Genomic DNA, 12,759 nt, shown 5'->3' with positions numbered 1-12,759 from the left:
AAGGCAAAATGTTAATTTTGGGCCAGGAAAATTTAGGTTAATAGTTACATTTGTGCAGTTGTTCCAAAATGACTCTGGTCCCTTGATCTTAAAGAGTTTATGAGAGAATAGGGAAAAAAAGAAAGAGAAAAAAATGGAGAAGGAAAATCTTAAGTCTATATCAAAGAATTGTCAGGATTAGATGTACACTTGACTAGAACCTTTTGGAGTTTTTCTTAGACACATTTGCTTACACCCAAACATTATCAGTTGGGTTTAAAACCTGTTTTTTTTGTTTTGTTTTTTAAGTTTTACCAACAGATAGACATAGACAGACGGACATACAGACATACAGACAATGTGCACAAGTTTTGGGGTGCGCTTAGAATTGTTCTTTAATTGGCCATGTAAGTTTTCTGGAATTCCAGTGGTAAATGATATTATTTTGCCTATATTCTAGAACCATGTGGTTAGATAGTAAACAAAAAAGCCTTTTCAGCAAACCAAAATTTTCACAGATTATCCAAGAAGCCACATTTTGAGAAACCAGTTCAGCTCCCATGGGGAGCTTATGAACTGAACACAGACAGCAAGCTCACAGCAAGACATCTTCATCTTCCAGCATTTGAATTGCAAGGCACTTTTGAAATGCAAGGCCACAGGACTCCAAGTCCCTGCCCAGCCTCCAGGAATTTGGCATGCCTGTCACCTGGGGGATGGGCAGGCTTCCACTCCAACCAATCCTATTGGAGACCATGTGCTCAATGTTAGAGAAAACTTACAATTTAGCCAAACAAGCAGGATTTAACTGAGTCTCCAAACTTAACATCAATAACAAGAATAGAAAACTTTTCTTTGAGTCTTTCAAAGCAGATGTTGAACAAATATTGGTACCTTTGGAGGCTAGCACCAGCCCATCCTATTTCACAGGCAGGCAGGCAGAGTTTGAGAGAGGCAGAAAAAGAGACAGAGAGAACTTCATCTGCTCATAGAAGTTAGGTAAGTCCTGCAAAATATTCCAAATATGTAAGATTGGGCTCAAACTTGAGCAGCTTTCCTGAAGCAATTTAGACTGTCCCCCACTTGATGAGCGACCAGCGGAGCTGAACTAGAGATCAGTTGACTCCAAACACCCACAATTGCTGATCTCCTTGACCTAGCCCAGTGGCTTTATGGAAAATCCAAGCTCCAGGCTAATGGTCACTCACCCTGGTTGGGGTTCCAAATCTGTCATTGTCGTGGTGGATGGAAGTTGAGCGCTCGGTCAGGAGAAGTTACGTCGGAGGTGTTAGCATTTCCCTAGCCTCAGGTCCCTCCCTTCTGCGAGCAGCCTGCACCTAGGAGAGCTGTAAGTCTGCCAGAACTGTCGATGGGGGCTCACCAGTACCCTTTGCTCATTCAATTACTGGGGTAGGCTCTTACCTAATACCAAGGGTGGATACACAGGGTGAAAGGACATGGCTGCTGCTTCTCTGTGGAGGAGAGCAGAAGTGTTCTGGAAGCAGCTGTCATGGCAGTTTCACTTACCCTTTGTTTTTATTATCATGGGGAATGAGGGCCCTTGCTTACTGCACAGGGACGGACTGGTGTAGGCACTGTGGCCAGTCAGCAGATAGAGGAAAGTAAAGGGCTCAGTGTGGTTGTGGCCACCCCACAGTGTTGGTGTGCTGGCAAGCAGAGGCGGGAGACCCTGTTGTACTTAGGCAGTTCTTGTCCTCCTATCTTCCAGCCTCACTGCCTGTAGTTGTCCATAGAGACCCTTCTACCTGTGTGCAGAACTGGTTAACAGCATTTGGTTTAGTGCAGTTTGGACCAGAGCTTGGTCAGTCACTTGGTCTGGATTGTACTGAACATGGGATGTACTGTAAGTGTCCTGCTTACTAAATTGACCCATGTTAGTGGACTTGATCCAGCTGTGTTTTGATGTGAATTGAGATTGTTGCTTTTTGTATCCTCCTTTGGTTTAGTGGCTTCTATTTCTGTCTTGTAGAGAGTGGATTCATATAATGTTGCACTACAGTTTCTGGATAGGTGTAAACCCAAACAGACTTCTAACTGTGTGGTTTTAGCTGTCTTCCTTCATCTTTGATTGCTTCTCCATTCCAAAGTTCATAATTTGTAAAAGTAACCTGCTTTTAGTCTTGTCGAAATATTTAATTTCGTTGTTATGGAAACAATATCTGATTGCTTCTCACTGACATCTGACCATTTCCATTGCTAACATAAATTTTTTTTCTTAGAAATTTCATCACATAAAGATATTATTGAAAAGGGAAGAGCTGGGGACATAGATGAAGTTCCAGAGTGCTTGCTAAGGTTCTATTCCCCAGTACTGCTAAATAAATAAATAAATAGAAGAGGTTTACAAGAATAGTTAATTCACTTTTAAATGGGCTATTTCTGGACAAGATTTATTTTACTAAGTAATTATCCAGAGAGGTCACGATTCCATAAGGTCAGTTATGAGTACAATGCACCTTGGTCAATGTCACCCCTTCCGTTGTTCTCCACCCTTAAAATCCCCCTCCCATCCATACATACAAATGGAGGGAGGAAGAGTGAGCAATGACAGTCCCTATATTCATTGTGTGAAAACGGAGCTACCTAACTTAGATTAGCATTCTTGGTTCTCTGCTTGTCTGCAGACCCTGGGTCTGTGGTCCTAGTGATTGTTGCCTGTAGGCTCCCCCTGGAAATTTGAGGCAAGATTCCAGCTTCATCAGGGCTCTGCTTCTTGTAGTTTGGTCCTGGTGAGCTGAGGCTGATTATTTTCTCTTGGTGCAGCTTTAGGTGGGAGGCCATGTGCTGATCTGGTACAGCAGGGCTGGTGCAGGAGTTAATTCACCTTACCTCCTGCCACCATGTCTGCAGAAAACAGCAGGTGGGGTTCTGAGCAACAGAAAAGGAGGCGGTGAGATGCTGTGTATGTAGTTATGGGAAGAGTCTTTTCCAGTGAGTTTTGGAATTCACCAACTGTCCTTCAAAGCTCTGTTTCTTTTTTCTTCTTAGGTGTTTATGGACAGCAGCCTGCCAACCAAGTCATCATTCGTGAGCGGTATCGAGACAGTGACAGTGACCTGGCACTAGGCATGCTGGCTGGAGCTGCTACAGGCATGGCTTTAGGCTCTCTGTTTTGGGTCTTCTAGAGTCTTCAAGATCTAGAATGCAAAGCTTCTGAGACCCCTCTGTGCAATAATATGATTTGCAGGGCATTTCTGTTTGTGACAAGTGTTTTTAATGTTTTCATAGTTCATTTGGAAGTAGTGATCTGATCATTGCAACTAATCCTCATAAGTACCAGTGGTTGAAACTATTTAGTTAACACTTGGGTTATTTAAGGGTGCCGGTTCATTCCAAGTCTTCCTGTGGAGCTCTTGGAATACCTTATTTGAATATATCCATCTTGAAAGGCACTTTCTTTTCACAATGTTTAAAGGGATAATTTATTTTCATATTATGCCAAGAATATAGAGATGACTGAGTAAGTGGTTGTGCCAGGAAACATGACAACTTCATACAGTCTAGCTTCTTAGGGTCTAATGACAAACTTTGAAGACTTCAGCCTGGAACTGGCTGCTTGTTCCCTTAGGAGTGGTGGGCTGGTGTTCTGCCTGGTGGCTTTCCTAAGGCGGTGGTGTGAAACCGCCTGTGGGACACTGTGGCCCCAGCGAAGCTGACAGCTCAGGGTGATTAGTCCAAGAGAACTATTGATTATATTATTTCTGCTTGCTAGTTTTTCATTAGTTGTACTTGGAAAGTGTTCCACATTGGTAATAAGTTTGAGTCTCAGAATTTTTGGCTTTACCTTTAAAATTCAAAGAAGGCAGAGCAGTAAGAAGTATATGAAGGTAGATTTGCATTACTTAGATGTATTTTTGGTGTCTGTTTTGGGTATATTTACAGCCAGCTAAGCCTACTTACAGCCTATTTTTCTACTTGCTGATAAAGTACTATAAAGAGAATGGGAGGAAAGTTAGTATTGTATTTCTAGGCTTTCAGTGATCAGGCTGTGTGAGGATGCTTATTTCCATCCCCTTGCAGGGCTACCTTGTGAGGCTGGGGTGCTGTAGCCATCCTCCCAGCACTGGCATGGACGTGGCTGAGGGACATGTGGGTAGGGGTGATAAGTTGGATCTAGTTGAGGTACTGGCTTAGGCTCCTTCCTTGGCCAGTACTCTAGCTTTGTTGTTCCTGCTCCACATAGTCAGTTTTGTGCCCCCAAATATGTGAAGCATGGAGAATCCACAGCCCTGCCTTTCTAACAAACACATATTTCCCACTATTATGAAATAATATTTCAAACATTTATGTTTGTTATTTTGTGTTAAAAGTTTCTATTTTGTGTTTCATGTCCTGCCCGTGCTAGTGTATTTTCACAGTGGCAGGTCAGTACTGTAGCCCCTACTCTGTCCTCTGTTTGGTTCTATTTTCCCCACAGTACACTCCAGAAATACACCCCTGTTACACGGCCCAGCCAGTGACAGTGCTTTCACTGCATGTCTCTGCTGGCTCCATCTCTTGATATGTTCGTATTTGTCTAGCTTGCCCTGTGAAGCCAGCTGCTAAGGAGATGTAGCAGTTCCCACAGTCTGTTTTCTACCCATTCCTAGAGGAATTGTTATCTACAGGGTGCTTGGCAGCTGGAGGGAAGTATACTGATTGCTTAGTCATCTCTGGGAAAATGTGATGCATGAGAAAGTTACTTCAACCAACATAATGTTGATTTTACATTCTATATCTGAAGAATGGCTTTTGCTTTGATTGTAATCATTATTAGAGCTGTGGCTTTACTTACAAAATATTAAAATCCAGTTTTACTGTACGTTTTAGTATTAACTTTGAATTCCTGGAGCCAGAGAATTGAGTTGTAGCCCCTGAAGTGCTTTGAAGTGAATCTCTCTCTCTCTCTCTCTCTCTCTCTCTCTCTCTCTCTTTAATCTCTGTCCTGGGTGGTGTCAGCCACATTAGGTAGCTGTAGTTGAGCTTGGAAGTTCCCTGTTTCTACTGACTTGATTCTGGAGTGAGATGCGTAGTGGGTATGAGGTGGTTCAAGTGTGTGACTCCCTGAGCCCCAGATTCTGTAGATGCCCCCTTTCACAGCTTTGTCCACAGGATGCACTGCATCATGTGGTATGTGGGTTGGAAAGAATTATTGTTGAAGCATTTAGTACTTCCATGTATACCTCGAATAATCATTCAGGCCTGGAAGAAGTTGGCTGGCAATATTAACCATTGTTGACTTGATTGTTCTTTTAGTTTTGTTCTTATAATTTGAGTTAACTTCTGGGCTTTAGATATAAAAGACAAGAGGAAGGACTGTGGTTAATGTCTCAGAATCATTTGTGAAGAATGTAGACAGAGCTTTTCTATTTTAGACCATCCATGCACATAGGTGGCTGTCAGGATCAAAAGAAATTGTACAGTTCAGACAGAATGATCAGATTAATTTTCTCTGTCAGCTTTGATTCTGTGTAATCTGACCCCCCAGTTTATGTAGATCAAGGCATAGAATGCAGTTCAGTTTTTTTCCCCACACCTGATTTTTTTTTTTTTGCGTGTGAGTGATTCTGTCCCTAGTATTCAATTGTCTGCATAACCTGTTTTCCCTGTATGTGCAAAATTGTATGTTTCTAAGTGAAAATAGTCAAACATTAAATGATCATTAACCCATAAAGTATGCATCTTTTGACTTGGTTAGTGTGTGTGTGTGTGTGTGTGTGTGTGTTGTAGTTTTGGGGCTCAAACTTGGGGCCTGGACACTGTCCTTGAACATTTTTGGTCAAGGCTAGCACTCTACCACTTGAGCCACAGCACTACTTCCAGCTTTTTCTGGGGTTAATTGGAGATAAGAGTCTCATGGACTTTCCTTCCCAGCCCAGCCCTCAGATCTCAGCCTCTGAATAGTTAGGATTACAGCTGTGAGCCACCAGTGACCAGTACTTTTGTTGTAGTTTTTTCAATTATTTTGCTGGGTGCTGGTTGCTCACGGCTATAATCCTAGCTCTTCAGGAGGCTGAGAATTTAGGATCAAGGTTCATAGCTAACCTGGGGAAGAAAAGTCCATGAAACTCTTATTTCCAATTAACTACCAAAAAACTGGAAGTAGACCTTGTGGCTCAGATAGTATAGAGATAGCCTTGAGTGAAAAAGTTAAGGGAAACACTCAGGCATGGGTTCAAACCCCAGTACCTGAACAAAACTTAAGAAATAATATACATGTGTGTATATGTGCATATATATACACACAAATGTGTATATAACAGTGTCTCATTCCTGTAATCTTAGATATCAAGTAGGAGGAGATCAGAAGATCACTGTTCAAAGTCATCAGGGCAAAAATGTCTGCAGGACTCTTATCTCCAAAATAGCCAGTAAAAAGCTGGTGACAGTTGTGGCATAAGTGGTAGAGTGTTTTCCTAGCAAAGTGTGAGTCCCTGGGTTCAAACATGAAGATGCCAAAATCTATTATAGCAGAATATATTATATAAATATACATAAATACACATATAATACATATGCTATAAATACATAAACATTTGTTTGTATACATATGCATATATCTGTATCCATCTATCTAATTTTTTTTAAGTGGCCATGGTGGTACATTCCTATAACCCAAGCCCTTAGAAGGGTGAGGCATGAGGAGTATTGATTCGAGGGCAGCCTGAACTATCTAAGAGAGACCTTGTCTTAAAAACAAATATTTTGTGGTAATCAGGAATTTCTGCTGTCATGGTCAATAAAACTGCCATTTATTCAGAACCTACTAAGGGCTAGGGAATTTACTTTCATAACAGAAAAAAATGAATTGTACTTTTTCAATCATAACCAAGCTTTATTGTACTATATTCCAGACATTTTAGAACATCACTGTAACTAGAAACTTGTATGCAAGGTGATTTTTATGTAATAGAGAATGGCTTTGTACCAATAAGTAAATGTATATATGTATATGGATGTATATATATTGATTTCACACATATAAAAGTCATTCTCTGCAAATACTTTGTTTACACACCCATTATCTTTGTATGCCACTGAATTCCAGGACATGTCCTTAAGGATTTACATGTATATTTCCAGAGAGATTATCTGGAAGCAACACATGACAAATTTTTATGGGGAAAAAAGTAAACAGAGCAATTCTTAAGATACTTAATATGTTGTAGTGCTGTGTATAAAGAATAAACATTTCTTAACTATTACAGTGAACCAAATATACAATCTTACAGATATGTATAGTTACAGAGAAAGCAATTCCATAATTTTAGATATAATGAACAATTCAATATTGCTCGTTGCTTGGCCTTCCCAAATAATGTGTTTGCCCATGGCTTGACACTAGATGGAGAGGTGACCAGTGAGGAGAGAAAACTGGAGCCCATGCTGAATCTGTGCTACTTTCAAAGCAGTAGTCTGAGTCTCATATGATCAAAGTATATTATATGCATCTATGAACATATCACAGTGAAATCCCTTTGTACACTTAGTATTTGCTAATAAAAATTTGCAATCTGTGTGGATTTATAAGGAAGGGGTTCTGTCAGAACCAAGGTTTCTTGGGGTTTTCTGGGGCTTCTGCATCCTGCTGGAAGAAAGAGACAGCAAAGACAAAGCCATCTCCCAATGTGGGCTCTGCTTTTACTCCAGGGCTGTCTTCCAAGCTCTCTAGGAAGCACCTCTGGCCTCTGCTGCTCACAAACACAGCAGGCCATTGTGAATGACAGATGATGGGCTGGATTTGTCACATTCAAGTCCATGGAAGTAAGGTAATGTTGACCTGCATAGTATTTACTGATGAGCAAAGCTGGTGGTAAAAATTATATGTGCATGATGGTTCTCAGGTCCTCTGATTAGATGATCTACAGAAAAGTCCTAAGTAATTAAGATTATCAAGTGGTACTCCAACCGTAGAAATAAACGTTACCAACAGTAGAGTATCAATAAACTACAGAAAGGTTTGATTAAGTTTAATTTACACTTTTCAAAGCTGGCTAATGGATTATCAGTTAAACATTATTGTTTGGAGAATGATTTATGTTAAATGTACCTACTATGGTTAATAATTTAAAAATAAATTCCAGAAGCCAGGTGCTGGTGGCTCATACTTATAAACCCCAGCATCTCAGGAGGCTGAGATATAAGGACTGCAGTTCAAAACCAGCCTTGGAAGTAAAGTTTATGACACTCATATCCAAGCAACTAGCAAAAAGCTGGAAGTGGAGATGTGGTTCAACTGGTAGTGCACCATTTTTGAGCAAAAAGCTAAGGGACAGCACCCAAGCCTTGAACTCAAGTTCTAGTACTGGCACCAAAAACAATAGACAAACGGATGATAAATAAATACATTTTAGTGTGTATGATGATCACATTTATAGCTACTTTTCATGCCAGGTACATTTTTTATAATTTTCTACTATAACATCACAGAATAAATGGACATGTTTTCTTTGTGTCTTTTATTTTTTGGTTCTGTGGAATGAACCCAGGATGTTGCAAGTGCTCTGCAACTGAGCTACATCCTAGCCCTGAATGGACATTTTAAATGCTAAGGGAGACATAATTTTAAATCAGAGATCCATGTGTACATTGAAATTCTGTATACTTTAATACAGTAGAAAATAAAGCTATAAAATGATCTTTAGATATTTTTTCTGAAAAAGTAGAATTACAGTTTCATAATGCTTCACTCAAGTTTGGTTCACAGACACAATATGAGAACAATTTACTATTTACCCATCTTCTAACTGAGAAGATGATTGTCTTTATCAAAGGTACTTTTTTTTAAAAAAATGTTTTTGACGTTACAAATGGGTAACTTTCAAAGAAAGGGTGAAACTAGGAGCAATTCAGCCCAGGAGCTGTGGTGGGACTCAGAATCCACAAGAGAGTGCAGCCCACACATCTTTGCCAGGAGTGTGCAACATGGGGAGAAGGAAACACGCAAGCACACAGGTGTGTATGTGTATGTGTGTTTATGTCTTTGTGAGCTTGCACATGTGGATGGCTATGAGCAAACATGGGTCTTATAGTTTTGTTGTTAAAACATGTTTTTCCTTAGCCAGCTAGTTTAGACCTAGGAAAAGGCATTCACCTTTTCCAACAGGGAAGGCCATTTTAGTCATTTGTTCTGTAATATATGAGCTTCATTAATTTCAGCCAATATTTATTGAGCCATTGTATTGTTTGTGACTGATTATTCACACTTCTCCTTCCTATGAGGTTAAAAATTCTCATCTGGTTCTGAGCGTGATGGCCTTGACTTCATGAAGGCGAAACCTAACATGAAACCGGAAATGGAAACCAAAACCAAATGAAAACCCTTACTCAAACTCGAAAATGAACACGAACCTGGAACCAAAAACAAAACTGAAAACAGTCAAACCAACATTGAAATCAAATATGAAATTAAACCCCAAACCAAACCTGAACCCTAACCTGCTGATGAAACGAACCCCAAGCCTGAATACAAGCCAGAACAGAAACCCAAACCCAAGCCCAAACCAGATGCTGAACCCAAGTCTGAACCAAACCCCAAACCCAAGCCTGAACTGGAACCCCAAACCAAAACTGAAACAGAAACCAAACCCCAAATCCAAATTGAAACCAAGCCCAAACCCTTACTCAAACTCAAACAGGATCCCACAGCCGGAACTGTAATCCAAAAAAAATCTAAACTAAAACCAAACCTGAACCCTTCCCTGGACACAAACATGACCCCAAGACAGACCACAAGCCCCAACCTGAGCCCGAACCCTAACGCAAACATAAAACCAAAACCAAAATCTAAATGGAAAGGAAAATTGAAACAGAAAACTAACCAAACTCTTACTCAAACTCAAAGAGGAAGCCAAATCTGAAATTGAAATCGGAAGAAGAATTGAAACTAAAATTAAGCCTGAACCCTTACCTGAACCCAAACCTGAACAGAAGTGTGAACACAAGCCTGAACCTGAATCCGAACCGAATCCTTACCTCAGCCTGAGCCCTAAAATGAACCCCAGCCCCAAACCTGGCTGGAACCTAAATAAAACCGAAAGTGAAACTGAACCTAAACTGACACCAAAACTACAAACCAACCATGAAACAGGAAATGGAAACCAAAATCGAAACAGGAACCAAACTCGAAATTGGAAATGAAAACCACAATCGAAAACAAAACCAAAAACAAAACGGGAAATGGAAACTAAAACTGAAACCAAAATTGAAACCGGAAACAAACTCAAAAATCAGAAATGGAAACCAAAATTAGAACTGACACCAAAACTAAAATAAAAAAAGGAACCAAACTCGGGACCAGAAATGGAAACTTGAAACCACAATGGAAACCAAAATCGAAAGCGAAACCAAACTCCAAATCGGAAATGGAAACCAAAATTGAAACTGAAACCAAAATAAAATTGAAACCGGAAATGGAAACTGTAATCCAAAACGAAACCAAACTCGAAACCAAAATTGAAACCAAAATCAAACCCAAATACAAAACCAGAAGTGGAAACCAAAACCAAAACATGAAAAAAAAAAAAAAATGAAACTGGAAATGGAAGACGAAATTGAAACCAAAACCTAAATTGAAGCCAAAACCAAACATGAAACTGGAATGGAAACCAAAATCAAAACCAAAACCAAATGCAAAACCTTACTCAAACTCGAACACATACACAAACTACCATCATTGAAACCAAAACCAAAATAAAATTGAAATTGGAAATGGAAACTGAAATCGATAACGGAACCAAACTTGAAACCAAAACCAAATTCGAAACCAAAACCAAACTCGAAACCAGAAATGGAAAGAGAACCAAAACCAATATCAAACCTAAACATAAAACCGGAAATGGAAACCAAAACCAATACGGAAACAAAACAGGAAACTGGAAATGGAAGCCAAATCAAAAAAGAAACTTAAATTGAAGCCTAAACCAAACACGAAACTGGAAATGCAAACCAAAATCGAAACCGAAACCAAGTGCAAAACCTTACTCAAACTCGAAAACAAACCCAGAACCAAAAATGAAACTGAAAACAAAACCAAACCAACATTGAAACCGAATAAGAAATTAAAACTCAAACCAAAACCGAGGCCTATCCTGCACAGGACACAGACCCAAAGCCTGAATCAAGCCAGAACCCAAACCTGAACACATGCCAAACCCAAACCTGCACCCAAGTCTGAACCAAACCCCAATCCCAGGCCCAAACCTGAACCCAACCCAGAACTGAAACAGAAACCAAACCCCAAATTGAAACTGAAACCAACCCAAACCCTTACTCAAACTCTTAACAGGAACCAGCAGCCCAAACTGGAACACAAAAAGAAAAACAAAATCAAAACCTAAACCAAACCCGAACCCTTACCTGAATGAACGCAAACGTGAACCCAAGCCGGACCACAAGTCCCAACATGAACCCAAGCCCCAACCTGAGCCCAAACCCAAACCCGAACATGAAACCAAAACCCAAACCCAAAGGGAAAGAAAAATGGAAATGGAAAACTGAACAAACCCTTTTTTATTTTAAATTTTATTTTGAGTGATGTACATAAGTCAGTCAAGTAATGAGTACATTTCTTTTGAAGAGTGCCATCTTCTTCCTCATTATCTCCCAGTTTTTCCCCTTGCGACTCCCTCTCCCCCAAGTTAAATAGTTCATTTCCAACATAGTGTCACTGCTAGACGGTTTCACCCTTTGTCCCACTATGTTGGAAGTGAACTATTTCCATTGTCTTAGTGTCTAGTATCACTGCTAAATGGGTTCACCCTTTGTCCCACCATATCTGTGTTTCCCTTCCCTTCCACAAATCAGATAAACTAAGACAATGGATATAGAAATCAACAACAGTGACGAAAGGAAATAAACCAAAGGGGAAAAAAAAAAGAAGAAAAAAGAAAGAACTGCAAACAATTAGACTGTGCCTATAAATCTACAATTAAACCCAATGGAGAGTAACAGACCAGGTGTCAATATCTTGTCCTAAATTCACCATGTGAATTTCAGACTCAAGACTGGAGCATCAGTTCTTACCTAAATCTATCCTGCAGGCAGCATTTCAGACTTCAGACTTACTAACCTCCACAATTTCATCAATCAGTTCTTTAAAACAGATAAATAGATTAGATAAATAGAAAGATAGACAAATCCTATTAATTATGATTCTGGGAAATCCTTAATACAGATTTCGGTGTCATGACAAGGTTTTCTTTCATTTAATTAGATTTAGATTTAAGAGCACTTTTAACCTTTCTTCTAGTAATGGATTTCTGATCGCTTATAATATATGAGATATAAACATCACCAGTGCCTACTGGTAATTAATCCTTATGAAAGACAAATTCTGAATGGTCATGGATTTGATTCTTAGAACCTTTCTGTATAATGAGATTGATTGATTGCTTCTCATTGTTCTGGGCAACATGAGGTGGGAACAAAGGATGAAGTCAGGGATTCTAATTACTAGTTCTAGCAGTGCACAAATGGCATGCAAGTTTATGTGTCTGCCTTGAAAAAGACCCGTACTTCTTGCACCTGCAGAGTTGAGATTACTGAACAACACACCTGGCTTCTCATACTGCGACTGATTGAGTCAGAAGACCTATTCAATCCTCAACTTCCCTAAGTGACTGTTCTTAAAGTATACACATTGACTTGGGAGAAACAGGAGGTAGAAAATTGGGTAAGAAGTTTTTGAGAAAATCCCAATAAAATTGGAGACAGTGAGTCAATGTATTTTGATGAGTCTTCTTTTCTAGTGTATCATCACTCAGTCCACATCTGTGGTGA

At 39.7% G+C, this 12,759-nt stretch overlaps 1 protein-coding gene across 2 annotated transcripts in view; it reads left to right on the top strand.

The window, feature by feature from the left end:
• Positions 1 to 4,801, top strand: part of Plekhb2 (pleckstrin homology domain containing B2) — a 40,309-nt gene extending 35,508 nt beyond the window's left edge. For both annotated transcript variants that reach the window (XM_048345684.1, XM_048345683.1), the window contains exon 8: positions 2,989 to 4,801. In XM_048345684.1, coding sequence (XP_048201641.1) covers positions 2,989 to 3,125 — 137 coding nt within the window. In that variant the 3' untranslated portion in view covers positions 3,126 to 4,801. The remainder of the gene's footprint in view (positions 1 to 2,988) is intronic.
• Positions 4,802 to 12,759: the final 7,958 nt, after the last annotated feature.

This window comes from Perognathus longimembris, chromosome 4 (genome assembly GCF_023159225.1).
Source record: "Perognathus longimembris pacificus isolate PPM17 chromosome 4, ASM2315922v1, whole genome shotgun sequence".
NCBI classification, from domain to species: Eukaryota; Metazoa; Chordata; class Mammalia; order Rodentia; family Heteromyidae; genus Perognathus; species Perognathus longimembris.
The sequence above is the reverse complement of the archived record's forward strand: the minus strand, read 5'-3'. Positions and strand labels throughout refer to the sequence as shown.